Here is a 14,907-nt window from a genome sequence, read left to right on the forward strand (position 1 = left end):
ATTCACTCGGAATGAGCGTGTCAGACGATATTTTCCCACAGCCACGGCAGAGGATCACAGAATTTCTCTCATTGTTTTCAATGGGAAAATCTCACATTGCTTGCACCTGGCAAGTAGGGCAATGCTGTCACTAGCCCCATTGAAAACAATTGGAGATGCGATGTGAGAGCTCGCAGGAAAATAGGACATGCTGTGATTTGTTTCCCGCAGAATGGGGTTCGTATTCGTGAGTCTCGCAGCACACAAATCTCTGTGATTTGTGTGCCTTTGTGAAGCCAGCCTAAGACCTATTTGTTGGATAATGTTTGTTATAAATACCTCCTGCTATAGGAACGCTTCTACAGCTTCTACAGCAGCGTTGTGTCTCTGTTAGTATTGTAATCCTCTGTGCCCAGCCAACTATCCTGCCGTGCATGTTGGACACGTCTGTATTATAGAAGAAGATTGGAGACGCCCAACAAAGAGGGAATGGAGTGTTTCACCACAGTCCACAATTGTCTGGAAGGTACAAGGGTCTCTTGCTGTACATGTTTGACAGTTGGCATTTTGATTTCAGATGTGGTGGTTCAGTGGTGCACGCAAGGAGATCTGCTGGCTGTTGCAGGGATGGAGAAGCAGAATCTATTACCTGATCTTGGCAACGGTCTATCCCTTAAGAGTGCCATCATCAAGTTCTACAATGTCCGTGGAGAACATATCTACACTCTGGAGACCCCAGTGCAGGTAGAGAAAACCGACATCAAACATTCTAGTTCTACATTAAACACAAGTTTCAACTGTGAAAGCCGACTTGTAAATGTGAGGAAGCTTCCGGAAAGTGGAGATACTGGAACATGTTTTGTCTGGGTGCATGCTCTGAGACTTACCATGGAGTCCCTGTCTCTGACTCGGGCTACATTCACAGAAACTCTGCCCGATATTGCGCTTGTCAATGTGTGTTTTACCAGCTAATGTGAGGCGTTTTTCATGCAGAAACACCTTGCATCACTTCTATGAAATTCTGATTCTCATGCGTGTCTCACATGAGCAATAGAAGATCTGAAGTGTTTTCCATTGATTCCAATATAAAACATTGCACGGTATGTAAGTGCCATACGCTGTCTTTAAGGTCCCTTTGAAAACCATGGGTGATGCGAAAAAACTAATGTGTATGACTCCATTTAAAAGAATGGAGTTCATATTCGTGCTCGTGTGCATGTAGCCTAAAGAAATGATAACTTTGCAGGGTTAAAGGCTCAAGCCGCAGTGGCCGGGATCAGAGATAAATCTGATTCCAGCCATTGACCCTGTGATGCCAGTCATTACTTACATTGAATTTAGATGCCTGACAGGGCTCCCTCTGTCACCTGAATGCGCCCACCACCAGGTGACGAGACCGTGGAGTACCAATTGTTTACCATGGTAGCCTTTTCCTATTTTTAACATGAAAAATTAAAAATACATATTTTGTATTGTTGCATCCATAAAAGTCTAATCTATTGGAATAATGCTTTATTTACAGTGGTTGGTGCACGCCATTAGAAAAAAATGTAACAAAAAATGATCAAAGCGATCTATGTACCCCCAAATGGTAGCGATACAAACTACGTGTCACCCTGCAAAAGTTATGACACTTTGAAAGTAAGGAAGGAAAGAAGACTTTTTTTAATTTGTCTGTATTTGTAGTCTGTGTACTAAGTAAATACAACTGTGTAAAGAAAAGTATTATAAGTGTAACTTACCAATACAAAAAAAAATTAAAAACCCACCCTCTCACCAACCAATCTCGCAGAGGAGCACGGACACTCTTGACCAGCCGCAGCAAAGATGTAAAAAAGACAAAAGGAGGTCCAGCTCATCTAATGGGAAATATTTATAAAAACACTAAACTTTACTCCTCTTTTACACGGGCTACACGATATCACCGTGGGAAAATTGCATCAGTGGGCCATGCGATATCGCTGCATTTTCTCGCGGCAATACTGCGATTTTGTGGCACTACAAGGTCGCGCGACTTTGTAGCACCACTTGCGAGGATTTTCGGGTTGGGCTTGAAATATAATCCCTACCCCCCAAAAAATAAGGCCTAGTCGCGAGGTTTTGTAGCCCATATTTATCAATGGAGACTTCCTCTTTGTTGCATCGCACGAAAATGTGATTTTCATGTGTAGCGATACAACTTTGTCAGTAGGAAATCTTACTGTCAAGGCCCCAAACTAAGCCCTAGCTGTAGAAAAAAAAAGAATACATCACCTTAGAAGTGCTGCCCGGCTCCGCTGCATCTTCGTCCCAGTTCCAGGCACTGTTCTTCATCATCAAATCAGAGCCAGAGCTTCATGAACCAATAACAGCCATTCAATGAATCCATTGAATGGCTGTGATTGGTTCAACAAGCGCCAGCTCTGATTGGCTAAGCATCACAGCGCTCAGCCAATCGGAGCCAGCACTTCCAGGAGGCGGGGATTTTTTGCAAATTCCCCTCCAGACGATATGAAGTACAGTGTCGGGGACCCGGAAGAAGATGCAGCAGAGCCGGACAGCGCTTCCGAAGTGATGGGTTTTTTTTGTTTTCTGCAGCTAGGGCTTAGTTTATGGCTTTAATAGTAGGATTTCCTACTGTCAAAGTTGCATTGCACTGCACGAAAACCACGTTTTCATGTGATGCAACAGAGAGGAAGGCTCAATAGGCAAACCTCGCGAGTCGCGTGCATATCGTGAAACCTGCGAGGGTTTTGACTCAAAATGTCACATGCTACAAAACATTGCAAATGTGAAAGAACCCATAGGAAATCATGGGCTTCACATACATGCGATTTGTAGCATTGTCACATCGTGAAAAAAATCGTGCGATGTTGTCGCTCGTGTGAAAGAGCCCTTAATTTGACATAATTCTAAAAAAAAAAAGTAAATATTGGGGTTGTATAAAATAAAAATGACCATAATGCACAAGAAAAATACTCTAAACCCACCGAAGAGTTTCTTGTGCCATCCAGTGTCTTTTATCGTAGCAAGGGAAATAAAAACAATGCAGTGTATTTAAAACCCCTATAAGTCATCACATGCTACCAATTAAAGCCACATGATCATGAGACGACTCTGTAACTGCCGGGCTCTAATAATCCAATCAGTTTGCAAATTCTAGCAAAAAAGAAAACACGCCCACAAAAAACACGTGTACAAGCAAAAACCACAACGAGCAAAATATTCCACATAAAATGAACAGTTGAATTTCAGACAAGCTGTTCTAATAAGATTACTTGATTAAGCATCGGAAAACACCAGAAAGACCTCAGATGCCAAATTACATTATCTCATGCATGTGAACTGGCCCCAACATACACATTGATAATGGTAGTAGCTCACTAGACTGTGTGTGCTTCTGGATCCAAATTTACTCACCGATGAGCCTTATTAATGCAAATGATCTGAGTAAGATAACGCTTACCTTGTAGTCATGAAATAATGCAAAGACCTATACAAACAATCCAAATAGTGTGCTACTTTGTAGGTTTGTAATTTCCCAAAAATTTAGGCCAATATGCCCAAAAATTATCAGATTCGTAGATAATATATGAAATTTACCATATTCCAAAAGAATAATCCGGTGCATATTTCTGGACCACTCCCCAAAAGAAGACCTGAAATATCACCAAACACACACAGGCTAGTTACACAGTTACATCATTAACTTGCATATAAAACGTGTGCAGAGCAGGAGACGGTGCGCATGCATGAACATCCCATCGAACGCAGTCTAGATCTCAGGCATCCTCATCCTCTAGTAACCCTTAAGGGCCTGCACCTTCAGTCAGAATTGTCATGTTGTTATAGGCGTCACCCATCATACACCCAGACAGGAGAATATTAATGAGGGAACTTGTTTTTTTTCCTTTTTAAAGGATAAATGGGAAGATTGAAAATACTTGCGAAATGTAGTTTCAGAATTTGCCCTGGGATCCAGCTGTGGAAAACCTGCTGCTGTGTCTAAACTGTACGGCTCTGGGAAGTGATCAATTACATAATTTTTTTTCAATTTCACTTAGCACGTGTAAGCCTTCTAAATGGAGGGTCACGGTCATGTTGTTTTTATTTTTGGTTAGCTGTCCACTTCAGGTATTTACTCCTGATTTATAATGTTTGTTTACAAGTACTCTTTACACGGGTCTCCATGATTTGATGTCCTGCAGGAAATTTTTTATTCTCACCATTGCTCTGCAGACCTTTCAGTAAACTGCAGCCAACTACGAGCCTTTTTCTGTAAATAATTTTCAGACGGCCTCAGAGATGTGGAAATTTCATTTCCACTGACAACCCAGCACATTATTTTTACTCCCCAACATCTAAAGGCAAATAATGTAAATAACCATTTACGATAGTCACTTTTTAAGTAATTGCTTTATGGATTTTTTATACTAGATTATCACTTTAAGGGCTTCTACCCACTTGCGTTTTTTTTTAACGCTGCAATATCGCTGCGTTTTTTCAATGGGACTTTCTAATATTAAAATCGCATTGCACCAATATTCTAAACCGTATGCAAGATTAAAAATTAATGAAATATTATCCCCTCCATTTGATATACGGAATGGAACCCGCCAGGGATGCCCACTCTCCCCCTCCCTCTTTATTCTCGCATTAGAACCCTTTCTTCAGAAGGTAAAGCAGGACCGAGAAATTAAAGGTCTTAAAATAAGCTCCCATGTCATTTCCACTGCGGCGTTCGCGGACGACATCATGTTCGTCTTCATGAATCCCGAAAAGGGGATCCCTAGACTTACCCTACTTTTGGAAGAATTTGGAACTTTCTCGAACTTTAAAGTCAATTTCTCAAAATCCACAATCCTGAATATTTCTATTCCAGACTCAAAATTCCGTCTCCTTAAGTCCAGCTCACCCTTCACCTGGTCTGATTCCCATATTGAGTACCTGGGAATTAGACTTACCAAGAAAGCAGAAGATATCTATATGTATAATTTTCACCCCCTGATAGCTAAAGTGAAAGAAATGCTGCACTCTTACGACCTGCCCACCATTTCGTGGTTTGGCAGAAAAAATATTCTAAAATCCTATGTTCTCCCAACTATACTATACAAACTTCGCATGCTCCCAATTTTCCTCCCAAAATCCTTCTTTAAAGTTCTTAGGAGAGCCTTCACAGATTATGTATGGCGACATAAAAGGCCACGGCTTGCATATGGCTTAATGATAAAAAAAAGACATGAAGGTGGAATGGATTTACCATGTGTAGAAGACTTTCATAAAGCAGTACAACTAAATTACTGGATGGAACTTACCCATCCCATAAGGGACCCGACTTTGTATTTATTGGCGGAGGGCGTGTATGGGGAGTTCTTGGTGGAAGACCTATGGTTCCCCCCTAGGTTTAGGTTTGAGAGCAGCAAATTTGAACCACTTCTCCGTGGCCCCTGCGAGACCTGGGGCAAACTTAGGGATTCCCTGGCTCCGAATCCATCCCCAGCAGTGCCCATACGCGCAATATGTAAACTGGTAGACACCTCCTCAGACCTGACAACTGCTAGTATATGGAAAAAATTTTACGAGCTCTCGGTGGGAGACCTTTAGGCCCAAGCACATAGGACCCCCACTGAGGTCCTCACGACCCTCCTTCCTCAGCATACTTTCTCGATTTTGCAAAAAGCTCACGTTATTAAAACTATTGAGAAGTTCCAGAAATCATTCAAGTCAACTAGACCTAAGACACCATTTGAGGGGGCCTTAAGGGAGAGGGCACTAGGTCAAAGGAAACTAGCAAACCTAAAAAGACGATTCATCTCTCCAACCATCCCCACAAAACAGCTTTTCTAATCTCGTGGGAAAGCGAACTAAATATCTCACTCTCCCCAGAGGAAACCAAAGTTATTATGAAAACAGCTTTCGGCCTCTCCCCATGCGTCTTACTACAGGAAAGCCATTATAAACTTCTAGTAAGATGGTATAAAACCCCGCAATGGCTATACGCATACAAATTAGCCCCCCACAATAAGTGCTGGAGATGCGGCCTCTCCGTGGGCTCTTACGTTCACATCTGGTGGGAATGCCCAATCATCGCATCTTTCTGGAAAGAGGTAGAGAAAACCCTACAAAAACTTTCCCCGAATCTGGTGCTATCAGCGGACATGGTCTTGCTTTGGAGGCCGTCTACTAATTTTCACCCATTAAAAAACAAATTAATTGCGCTCCTGATAGACGCGGCAAAAACTTTAATCCCCATACTATGGCTTCAGAAAGCCCCTCCCACACTATCCCAATGGAAAGAAAAGGTTGACATGATCTGTAGCCTTGAGGAACTATCAAGCTGGTCTAGGGGAGACCACGATGGATTTGTGAAAATGTGGACCCCTTGGAGATACTTTAGCTGAGACACCTTGAGAGGGGAGGACCTTGTACCACTGCTTTCCTATACCAGTACATATCTCAATGATGTCCGTCTGAGAGGAGACATGAAGGCCCCAGTCAAGAAGAGGACAGAATAGTCCGGTTGAGAGCAGGAGAGATAGGGGAGGACAGAAGAATCGTTGGAAGCGGACATATTACCCCTCCACACTGCCCTCACCCCCTGCAAACCCTTTCAACCTCCCCCCCATTCTTCCACTTCCCCTCCGTCTCCCCCCCCCCATTTGTGTTAAGTAGTTATATTTTCACATTGAGCTCGCCGCATGCAAATTATCTGGAAGTCCAATGAAATATGGCCAGCCTTATGAGCATGTGTGAATTATTACTCAATGTCAGGTTTCTATTTGTTTTGCTTTTGCAAACGTTAGACTCACCATTGATGCTATACTAATTCCCTACACTATGGCAATCTGTAACTGTATATCATATGTTATGTCTGAAAATGAATAAAAATCTCTGATTCAAAAAAAAAAAAAATCGCATTGCACCAAAGTCGCAAGTTTGTGCTTTTGCGATGTTTGTACATGCGATTTTAACATTAGAAAGTCCCATTGAAAAAAATGCAGCGATATCGCAGCGTTAAAAAACGTTGGTGAGTAGAAGCCCTAAATTTGCACTGTCGAGAATGTCTCTTCTCCCTTCAGATAGAAATTATTTAACTTTAATATGGAAATATTTTGTATATCGAAAAAACAATATGTAGAAATTATCATCCAGGTAATAGTTTTCATTAGTGTTGAGTGAACTGACACACTTGAAGCCTACTTCGCGTCGAATTTTGTTAGAAGCTCAGTTCTGTGTGTACCTGAACCTCAGGTGGCTTGTCTCGGTCAAATCCATTAAAAAGGTGTCTGCTACATGGCAGAAAAGAGGAGGAAGGATCACATGACAAGATTGACACCCAATATATTGCCCATGATCATGACGACGACCATGATGATTAACAACCATGGCAATATGGGAACCAACTGGGGCCTTGGAAATACTGGCAAGGATGGCGATCTTTATGCTTCTTTGCTTGCGTGCTGTGGGGGGTCTTCAACGGAGACCAGTGCTGATGTTGCCTGAGTCCCAATTCAAAGGAAAGCTATAGCACGTGCTTGAGGAAAACCAGAAGAAGCCACTATACACACAGCCCAGTGGATCAAATGAGTTCTGCTTTATTAGGAGAAACACACAGCTTATATAGGCCGTTGCCCACGCAGGGTGCAACTTTGAAGATTTACTTAATCAGTTGACTGAAACAGAATATTAGCACCTTGGGAAACCAGCGTAAAATAGAAAGGAAACACATCTGCTGTGGTTCGGGTGCATCCGACCACAAACTGTCAGTAAGCCCGCCACAAACGGTCAGTAAGCCCGCCACAAACTGTCAGTAAGGAAACTTATCACTTAGTTCGTTATCTGGTGCAAGGTCCGGACTAAGATAAGGAACTTCTAAGTTCCTCTTCTCATGTTAGGTTACTCAGAAACAAGATTAACCCTTAACAATCCCCCATTTGGATATCAGAGCCACCATTATCTCCTGGTTTTGTCACCCGTTGGATCCGGCTCCATCCGGATCCCCAGGTAGGAATGGTGCACTCTTATGTCCATCTAGGGTATCAAGACATTTAAATGGGTGCAGAAAATCAGCTTTCAGTACATTTAGCTACGCATGAAATTATTACCTTTATTGCAATATATATATACATAAGATTATCATTACCACTTGTAATATACTTTGTAGAATTCCCATGAACCAACCTCCTAACCCCGAGAACCAATTGGCAGGGTTGAGAAAGCTAAACCATCCCTGATCTTTATTTTGTTTTATGCTGGCAGCTATTTTCAATATACCTTTTGACATATGATTCTATATCCAAGTTCTATTAGCAACTTCCGAATGTTTTACATATTTTTCATTTCCATATTACATAACATTATACAACCAAATAACTAATGTCACATTTGTTACACTGTTCCCTATGTTTTCATTTGCTATCAACATAAAACCAATCTTGTCAAATCTGGGCTTGAAAAACAAAAAATTCAAAAAAACCCGTTAGATGTTGAATACAAATGTCTCTTCCTGTAAAATTGTTTCTTCTTCTCTTGATCTTCTTTAGATCCTAAACCTATAGGATCTCCGATGCAGGGAAGCAAGGGGGATTATTATGCCCTCACTGCTTTCCCTGGTTAGCCAAAGAACAGACCCTAAAGAGGAATCTGTCCCTGCCCATTTAATTGGTATCAAACAATCTTCTCCATTCTCCATATCCAGAAGTATCCAGCTGACTATAGAGCCCCTTTATTCCAATGTTGCAGATGCCCTCTCTACACCACTTTGTTGCCCAAGGTCTTCAGGGAGGAGTTGTGAGGCTTAGCCCTCCTTTGACGTTATCAGCTGGTGGTCAGCATTCTGCAGAACATCTGAGGTTCACTCCGATGACAGTGTAGCAGCAGTCAGGCACACTTGCCGGTTCTTCAGGCTCAGTTGGATAGTCTCAGCGTATGGACAGATGCAGTGTGCACTTAGAGAAGATGAAATTTTAAATCACAATTGCAAAAGTCCAAATGTCCTGGTGGAAATGACTCAGTTCATAAATTTTCTCAGTCCCAAATAACCTTGATGCAGAATAAATCAGTCCATGGCAAATCAAACAAAAACAAAATCACAATCTGGGGTCTTGTGTGCTTTTCTTCACCCCTTCATAAAAATAGATAAAATAAAAATCTGTAGGTCAAATTTATCAATAAAACAATCTCTGCCCAGAGGGACCGCAGTAATTTTCTGTTGTAGCAAATGAATATTTCTAATATTCCTAATCTTTCTACATTTCAGCACAAATACCTTTTACATACAGTAGACTTATAACTCAAGAATTTTACTATGTAAACAAACAATATAATATCAAACATTGCAAATCAATCAAGTTTACAATACAATAATCTTAGATTGATCAATATCATCATCAGTACAGTTACTTATTTTTCACATGTTTTCAAACACTGCGGACCAAGTTAAGCAAATTTCATAACACAATATTCCTAGATTTGTCATGATCCTCTTCATTAGTAGTTATGTATTTACCATATCCCATTCCTAGATTTGTAATAACACGTTTCCATAATTAAGATTGTCATGCAATATACATTCACATAATTTTTCCACAAAACAGAACCCAAATAGATATTCTATTAGTCCATCGCATGTAAATAAATTTGTACATAGTAATATCCCAGCACACAGTCACAATTATGTGTATCTCACACTCACACCTATTTGGGTCCCAATCAACTCCCGCCTTGGCCACTACAGTATGAACCTTTTTCTTATTTACTCTATCATTTCCCTTGCTCTCCGGTGACTGCCACTGCGTGTGTGCTTTAACCTTTATTATGGCCACCTGTTCTGGCAACATGATGGCCTGCATTAATCTACTTACTGATACACCATTCTTAATGGGCTTGCCTTGTGCCGTGAGAAAGCTCCTGGACCGCCAGATGGGTCCATAATCGTGTGCAGTACCAAAGGCGTACCTAGAATCAGTGTAGATGTTAGCAGTGGTACCTTCGTACAGGCCTCAGTTAGAGCACGGAGCTCAGCCTCCTGCGCTGACATGTGTGGCGGCAGTGGTTTTTGTACAAGTATCTCATTCAGTGTGACTACTTCAAAACCTACTTCCTTCGTCATTCAGGTATCTAGATCCATCCACAAACATTTCAAGGTGGGGGTTTAGGAGGGGTTTGTCAGTGACATGTGCGAACCCAGCTGTCTCCTGCTCCATGAGCGCGCTGCACAATCATGCTGGTGTTCTGCGTCAAAGGCCTCCTCCTCATCATCAGTCAGAGAATTTGCAAAAAGCTGGTCCCCTGTACTTACTCCCCCATTTGAATCAGTGTCACCTAATGGTAATAAGGTGGCCGGATTCAAAGTGGTGCAACGTTGAAATGAGACATTGAATGAAGAGTGTACTGCAAGTTCCATTTTGATCTGTCTAGCAAGGGACAGATGTCTACGGCTTACCTGTGTCAGGATACCATGTATGTCATGTGGGGTGTAGATCACCATGGTGTGATCTTAAGGCAACGTCAGAACTTTTGTCCAGTAGTGCCTGAACTGCTAGAACCTCTCGGACGCATGATGGACACCCTCTAGCCACCGCATCAAGATGGGCACTACAGTATGCTACAGGTCGCTTTTTGTCACCATGCATTTGTGTCAGTACAGCAGTGGCGTGTCACGCCATCTCAGTGACGTACATTTGGGAAGGTTTGTCATAGTCTGGCAGCCCCAGTGCGGGTGCACTGGTTATCTGTACTTTCAGCTGATGGAAGGCTGACTCGGCCTGCGGGGTCAGAGCAAATGGCCGTGAACCCAAACAGTCGTACAGAGGCTGCATGGTCATTGCGTATCCATGGCCGACAGTATGAAACCAGTCCCAAGAAGGTACGCAACTGGGCATGGGAGGTGGGAAGTTGCATGTCCCTTACCACCTTCGTGCGCTCCGGCGTCAGGTGTTTAGTGCCTGGACCTAGGCAGTGGCCCAGGAACACTACGTGAGATTTGCAGAACTGAAGTTTCTCTTTGCTGGCTTTGCAACCATTTTACTCTGATGGAGGAAACACAAAAGGCTTAGTGATGCATTGAGGTAACTATTTGGGTCAGGAGCACACAAAAGTAAGTCCTTGGGCTAAGCAATGACCCAGGAGAACAACCTTTGTTTTGCAGAATTGGAGTTTGTCTTGGAGGTGGCTTACTATTTGTCAGGACCTGCGGAAAGCTGAGTTTCTATAGTAGCTGTCAAGACAAAATACATGAGCCGGATCCACCAAGAGAGCAGTTAGTTTACAAACCTCTTCTGAACTGTCACCTGAGGTCTCAACCCGTACCGATCCATCTGGTGAGAATTTGATGGATGCAGATAAGGCTTGTAAGATATTAGTACAAATAACAGAGACATGAGTTACAACAAGGCAGAATAATCCACAAACATCTAGCCACATTAGAATATTATATTCTTTAAGCAAATTCATTATTAATCTGATCCTGCCTGCAATTACTCATCAAATTTGAAAAAAACTTTTCCTAACTGCCCAAGCTCCTCACCCCCTCCTTTGTAGACAAAAGAAGGATGAAACATTACATACTTTTACATCATCTAGCTCCACCCCTTCGATGCTGGTCGTTTGCATGTCTCTCCTACAGAACATTCTTTCAGCGACAGTACAATACTAACAGCATTTAGCAGTGATACAGGCGTCCAACCAATCACAGAACTAACATTTACACAAAAAGCAAAAATATACCTTAAAATCCCTATATGTTTTCTATTTTTAAGACCGTATAATTCACGTAATTCATTACAAGTTTCTTATTTCATCAGCGTCTGTCTTCCTTTCTATGACCCTGAATTTTATCTCTCTATGAAACAGAACAATAGCTAAAATATTAAAAAGCGGCCAGAACATTCAGACTTTAAACAGCATTAATCATTAGTAATTACAAGGGGTATATTTCTCTGAGGATACGAATAGTTAAACACATAGAAAAGACAACATGCTAAGAGCTTCTAACAGCGCAACATTTTCGCATTTTTAACCCTTGTATTCTTAAAAGCCCCCACAGATGTGAGTGGGGTATCACTTTCTTACACTTTGTTGTAGAAGACTAAGACGTACAACAAAGATTAGATTACATAACATCAAGACATACAAGACAAACAATAATGGTTATTTGTCACATAATTGTCCACAGATTCTGCAAGAACTTGCTTTATGTCACAGAGGAACACAAACTATAAAAGGTCTCTGATATCTTTCATGTGTTTTTCCCGTCCCTTTTTAAGTCCTATCTGTCTATATATTTTATACGCTTGTCTGCAATCGTCTCCCCCTTCCCTCTCTTTAATTATCTCTATAGGGGTCAGATAAGCTTTAGACTGTTCAGACCCCATTTTGACTATTGGACTTACCTCTTGATTTACCACTATCACACAGTGTTGAGGATGCACACAGCTTCCTTCGGGTAAGTCAGGCTGTCACACAGACCTTATTATTTTTTTTCAACCACTAAGGTAATTTATTTCCCACTATTCATCACTAAGTATACAGGACCTTATTTCACACAGTTACACTAAGGACACTTAGTCCCTGGTCCTGGAATAGTTTTACGGAACTACTACAGCAGTCACTTAGACTACTTAGGGGGGTTTTAGGGGAGACCAGACCTGTCTTCTAAGGGAACTTTTGGTGATATTATAGCAGATCCAGTAAAAGCAAATTATGGCTAAAATGACACAGACTATCAACGTACAGATTTCAACAATTACCACAGGCAACATGGCATGAAAATATCCCAGTAGTGAGTTCTTCCATCTAATACAGTTTCATGAACAAACTACACAAAGAGGCGGGGAACCTGAAAGTAACACATGCAGCGACTAACCTTCTGTCAACAGGAAACACAAGTCGGGAGCCCAGAGCTGAAAATGGCAAGTCAAGGGCTTACCCTACACCGGTGTTTTGTAGATCTGGGGTCCCGGGATCCTGGTCCTGGGTTGTTGGCAGTTGGTGTCGTCAGGTATCGGCTGCAGGTGAAGAGGAGTCCCCGCCCCACGTTGGGCGCCAAGTAAACTGTGGGGGGTCTTCAACGGAGACCAGTGCTGATGTTGCCTGAGTCCAAATTCAAAGGAAAGCTATAGCACATGCTCGAGGAGAACCAGAAGAAGCCACTATACACACAGCCCAGTGGATCAAATGAGTTCTCCTTTATTAGGAGAAACACACAGCTTATATAGGCCGTTGCCCACGCAGGGTGCAACTTTGAAGATTTACTTAATCAGGTGACTGAAACAGAATATTAGCACCTTGGGAAACCAACGTAAAATAGAAAGGAAACACATCTGCTGTGGTTCGGGTGCATCCGACCACAAACGGTCAGTAAGCCCGCCACAAACTGTCAGTAAGGAAACTTATCACTTAGTTCGTTATCTGGTGCAAGGTCCGAACTAAGATAAGGAACTTCTAAGTTCCTCTTCTCATGTTAGGTTACTCAGAAACAAGATTAACCCTTAACAGTGCTGACAACCTTATGATTAGCATTGAGCAAAGAGTTGACTACTGGACAGCCACAGTTTTAGACCTTTGATATAACACCAAAACGGGGGGATTTTTCCTGCTTCTAAGATGGAGGCAAAATTGACTTATTATCAGGAGAAGCTATACAATTAGTTTGCCGTGGCTTTCAAATACTCAACGCTCCAACGTTACCACTCTAACACAAAAAAGAAGCCAATTCAGTTTGGAGGACAGGATGGCAAAGTTTTTCCATCCAATAAGCTGACCTGATGCACATCATCATCACCAAAGGGATGTTCACCACGACCACCTGAACAACCTGGTTCAGTCATACCTGAATTGTGCCTTTGCTCTAGCAGATACCCTGAGTGCAGACCGCATGGACTTATGGGTCAGCAAATTGGAACATTGGCAAAAATTTTGCCCTGGGAATACCATTTTGTCCACCCTCCAGAGTAACATCAGAGAGGACATTTAACGCAGCAGATGGCGGTCATCAACCATAAGCAAGCAAGATTGTCCACCAAAAGCTTGGAAAAATTCAAGTTTGTAAAAATGAATCAGATATGAATCACTGAGGATTTTAAAACCTTGTTCCTGATATGACTGATTAGATCTGCCATTGCGACTGTTAACTCGCTACTACCATAAAACCAATCCACCACATCTGCAGTCGCCCATTACTACCAAGCCTACACACCCTCACATGTCCTGTCCTGTCTATTGTTCAATACTGTGCTGCTGCTGATACAGCTACTTCTACCATTAGCCATGTTGCTGTTGCTACCAGGACTGCACAACCACAGATCACCATGATAATCCCCAAAAAATGGACAATTTTTTTTCAGCTTTTCACATGTAAAAAAAAAAAGTGATTTCTTGTTTCACTTTCCAGGATACCAATCCTGTTTTTACTCCCCGAATTAGGATAATATTTTGACAGCCATTGATTTGTCTTCACTTTCCAGGCACACAATATGTTACAACTCCCAAAAAGGGATCATTTAGCCATAAATGTTGTCAAATCGTTAACATTAAGTTTGCCTTAAAGGCTTTGAAAACCTTTGTGCGCAAAATCTCAATACACACGTCTTACCAAATCCCTGCAGAAAAAAAATTATGCACTTATGTTTTTTCTTTTCATTGACTTTTCCTTCTCATGTATTTAGAAAGCCTCATAATTGGTTTGCAGGCTTTCCTACATTCAAGTTTCTGGTGTTCCCAGCACTGATCAGTTTATCTTTCTCTTGAACAGTGCACAAACTGAGCTTTCCCTTCCATCTCCTCTTTCATAGGCTGTGTAGCATAGCCAGGCCCAGTGAATACTACATAGCTATATTTCCATCCTCTCTCTGCGAAGCTGCTGGTCCATTCCCCCTTACTGCAGACAAGAGTACAAAACTTCCCTGGAGTGAATTACAGCCCTCTATAATAATAGCTTTTTCTGGTCTC

The 14,907-nt window shown here is 41.9% G+C and overlaps 1 protein-coding gene across 2 annotated transcripts in view; it reads left to right on the plus strand.

The window, feature by feature from the left end:
- The window catches only part of TULP4 (TUB like protein 4), a 248,843-nt gene that overhangs the window by 189,702 nt on the left and 44,234 nt on the right, over positions 1-14,907 (plus strand). For both annotated transcript variants that reach the window (XM_066596090.1, XM_066596091.1), the window contains exon 7: positions 557-723. In XM_066596090.1, the coding sequence (XP_066452187.1) occupies positions 557-723 (167 nt within the window). The remainder of the gene's footprint in view (positions 1-556; positions 724-14,907) is intronic.

This window comes from Eleutherodactylus coqui, chromosome 3 (assembly GCF_035609145.1).
Source record: "Eleutherodactylus coqui strain aEleCoq1 chromosome 3, aEleCoq1.hap1, whole genome shotgun sequence".
Lineage (NCBI taxonomy): Eukaryota > Metazoa > Chordata > Amphibia > Anura > Eleutherodactylidae > Eleutherodactylus > Eleutherodactylus coqui.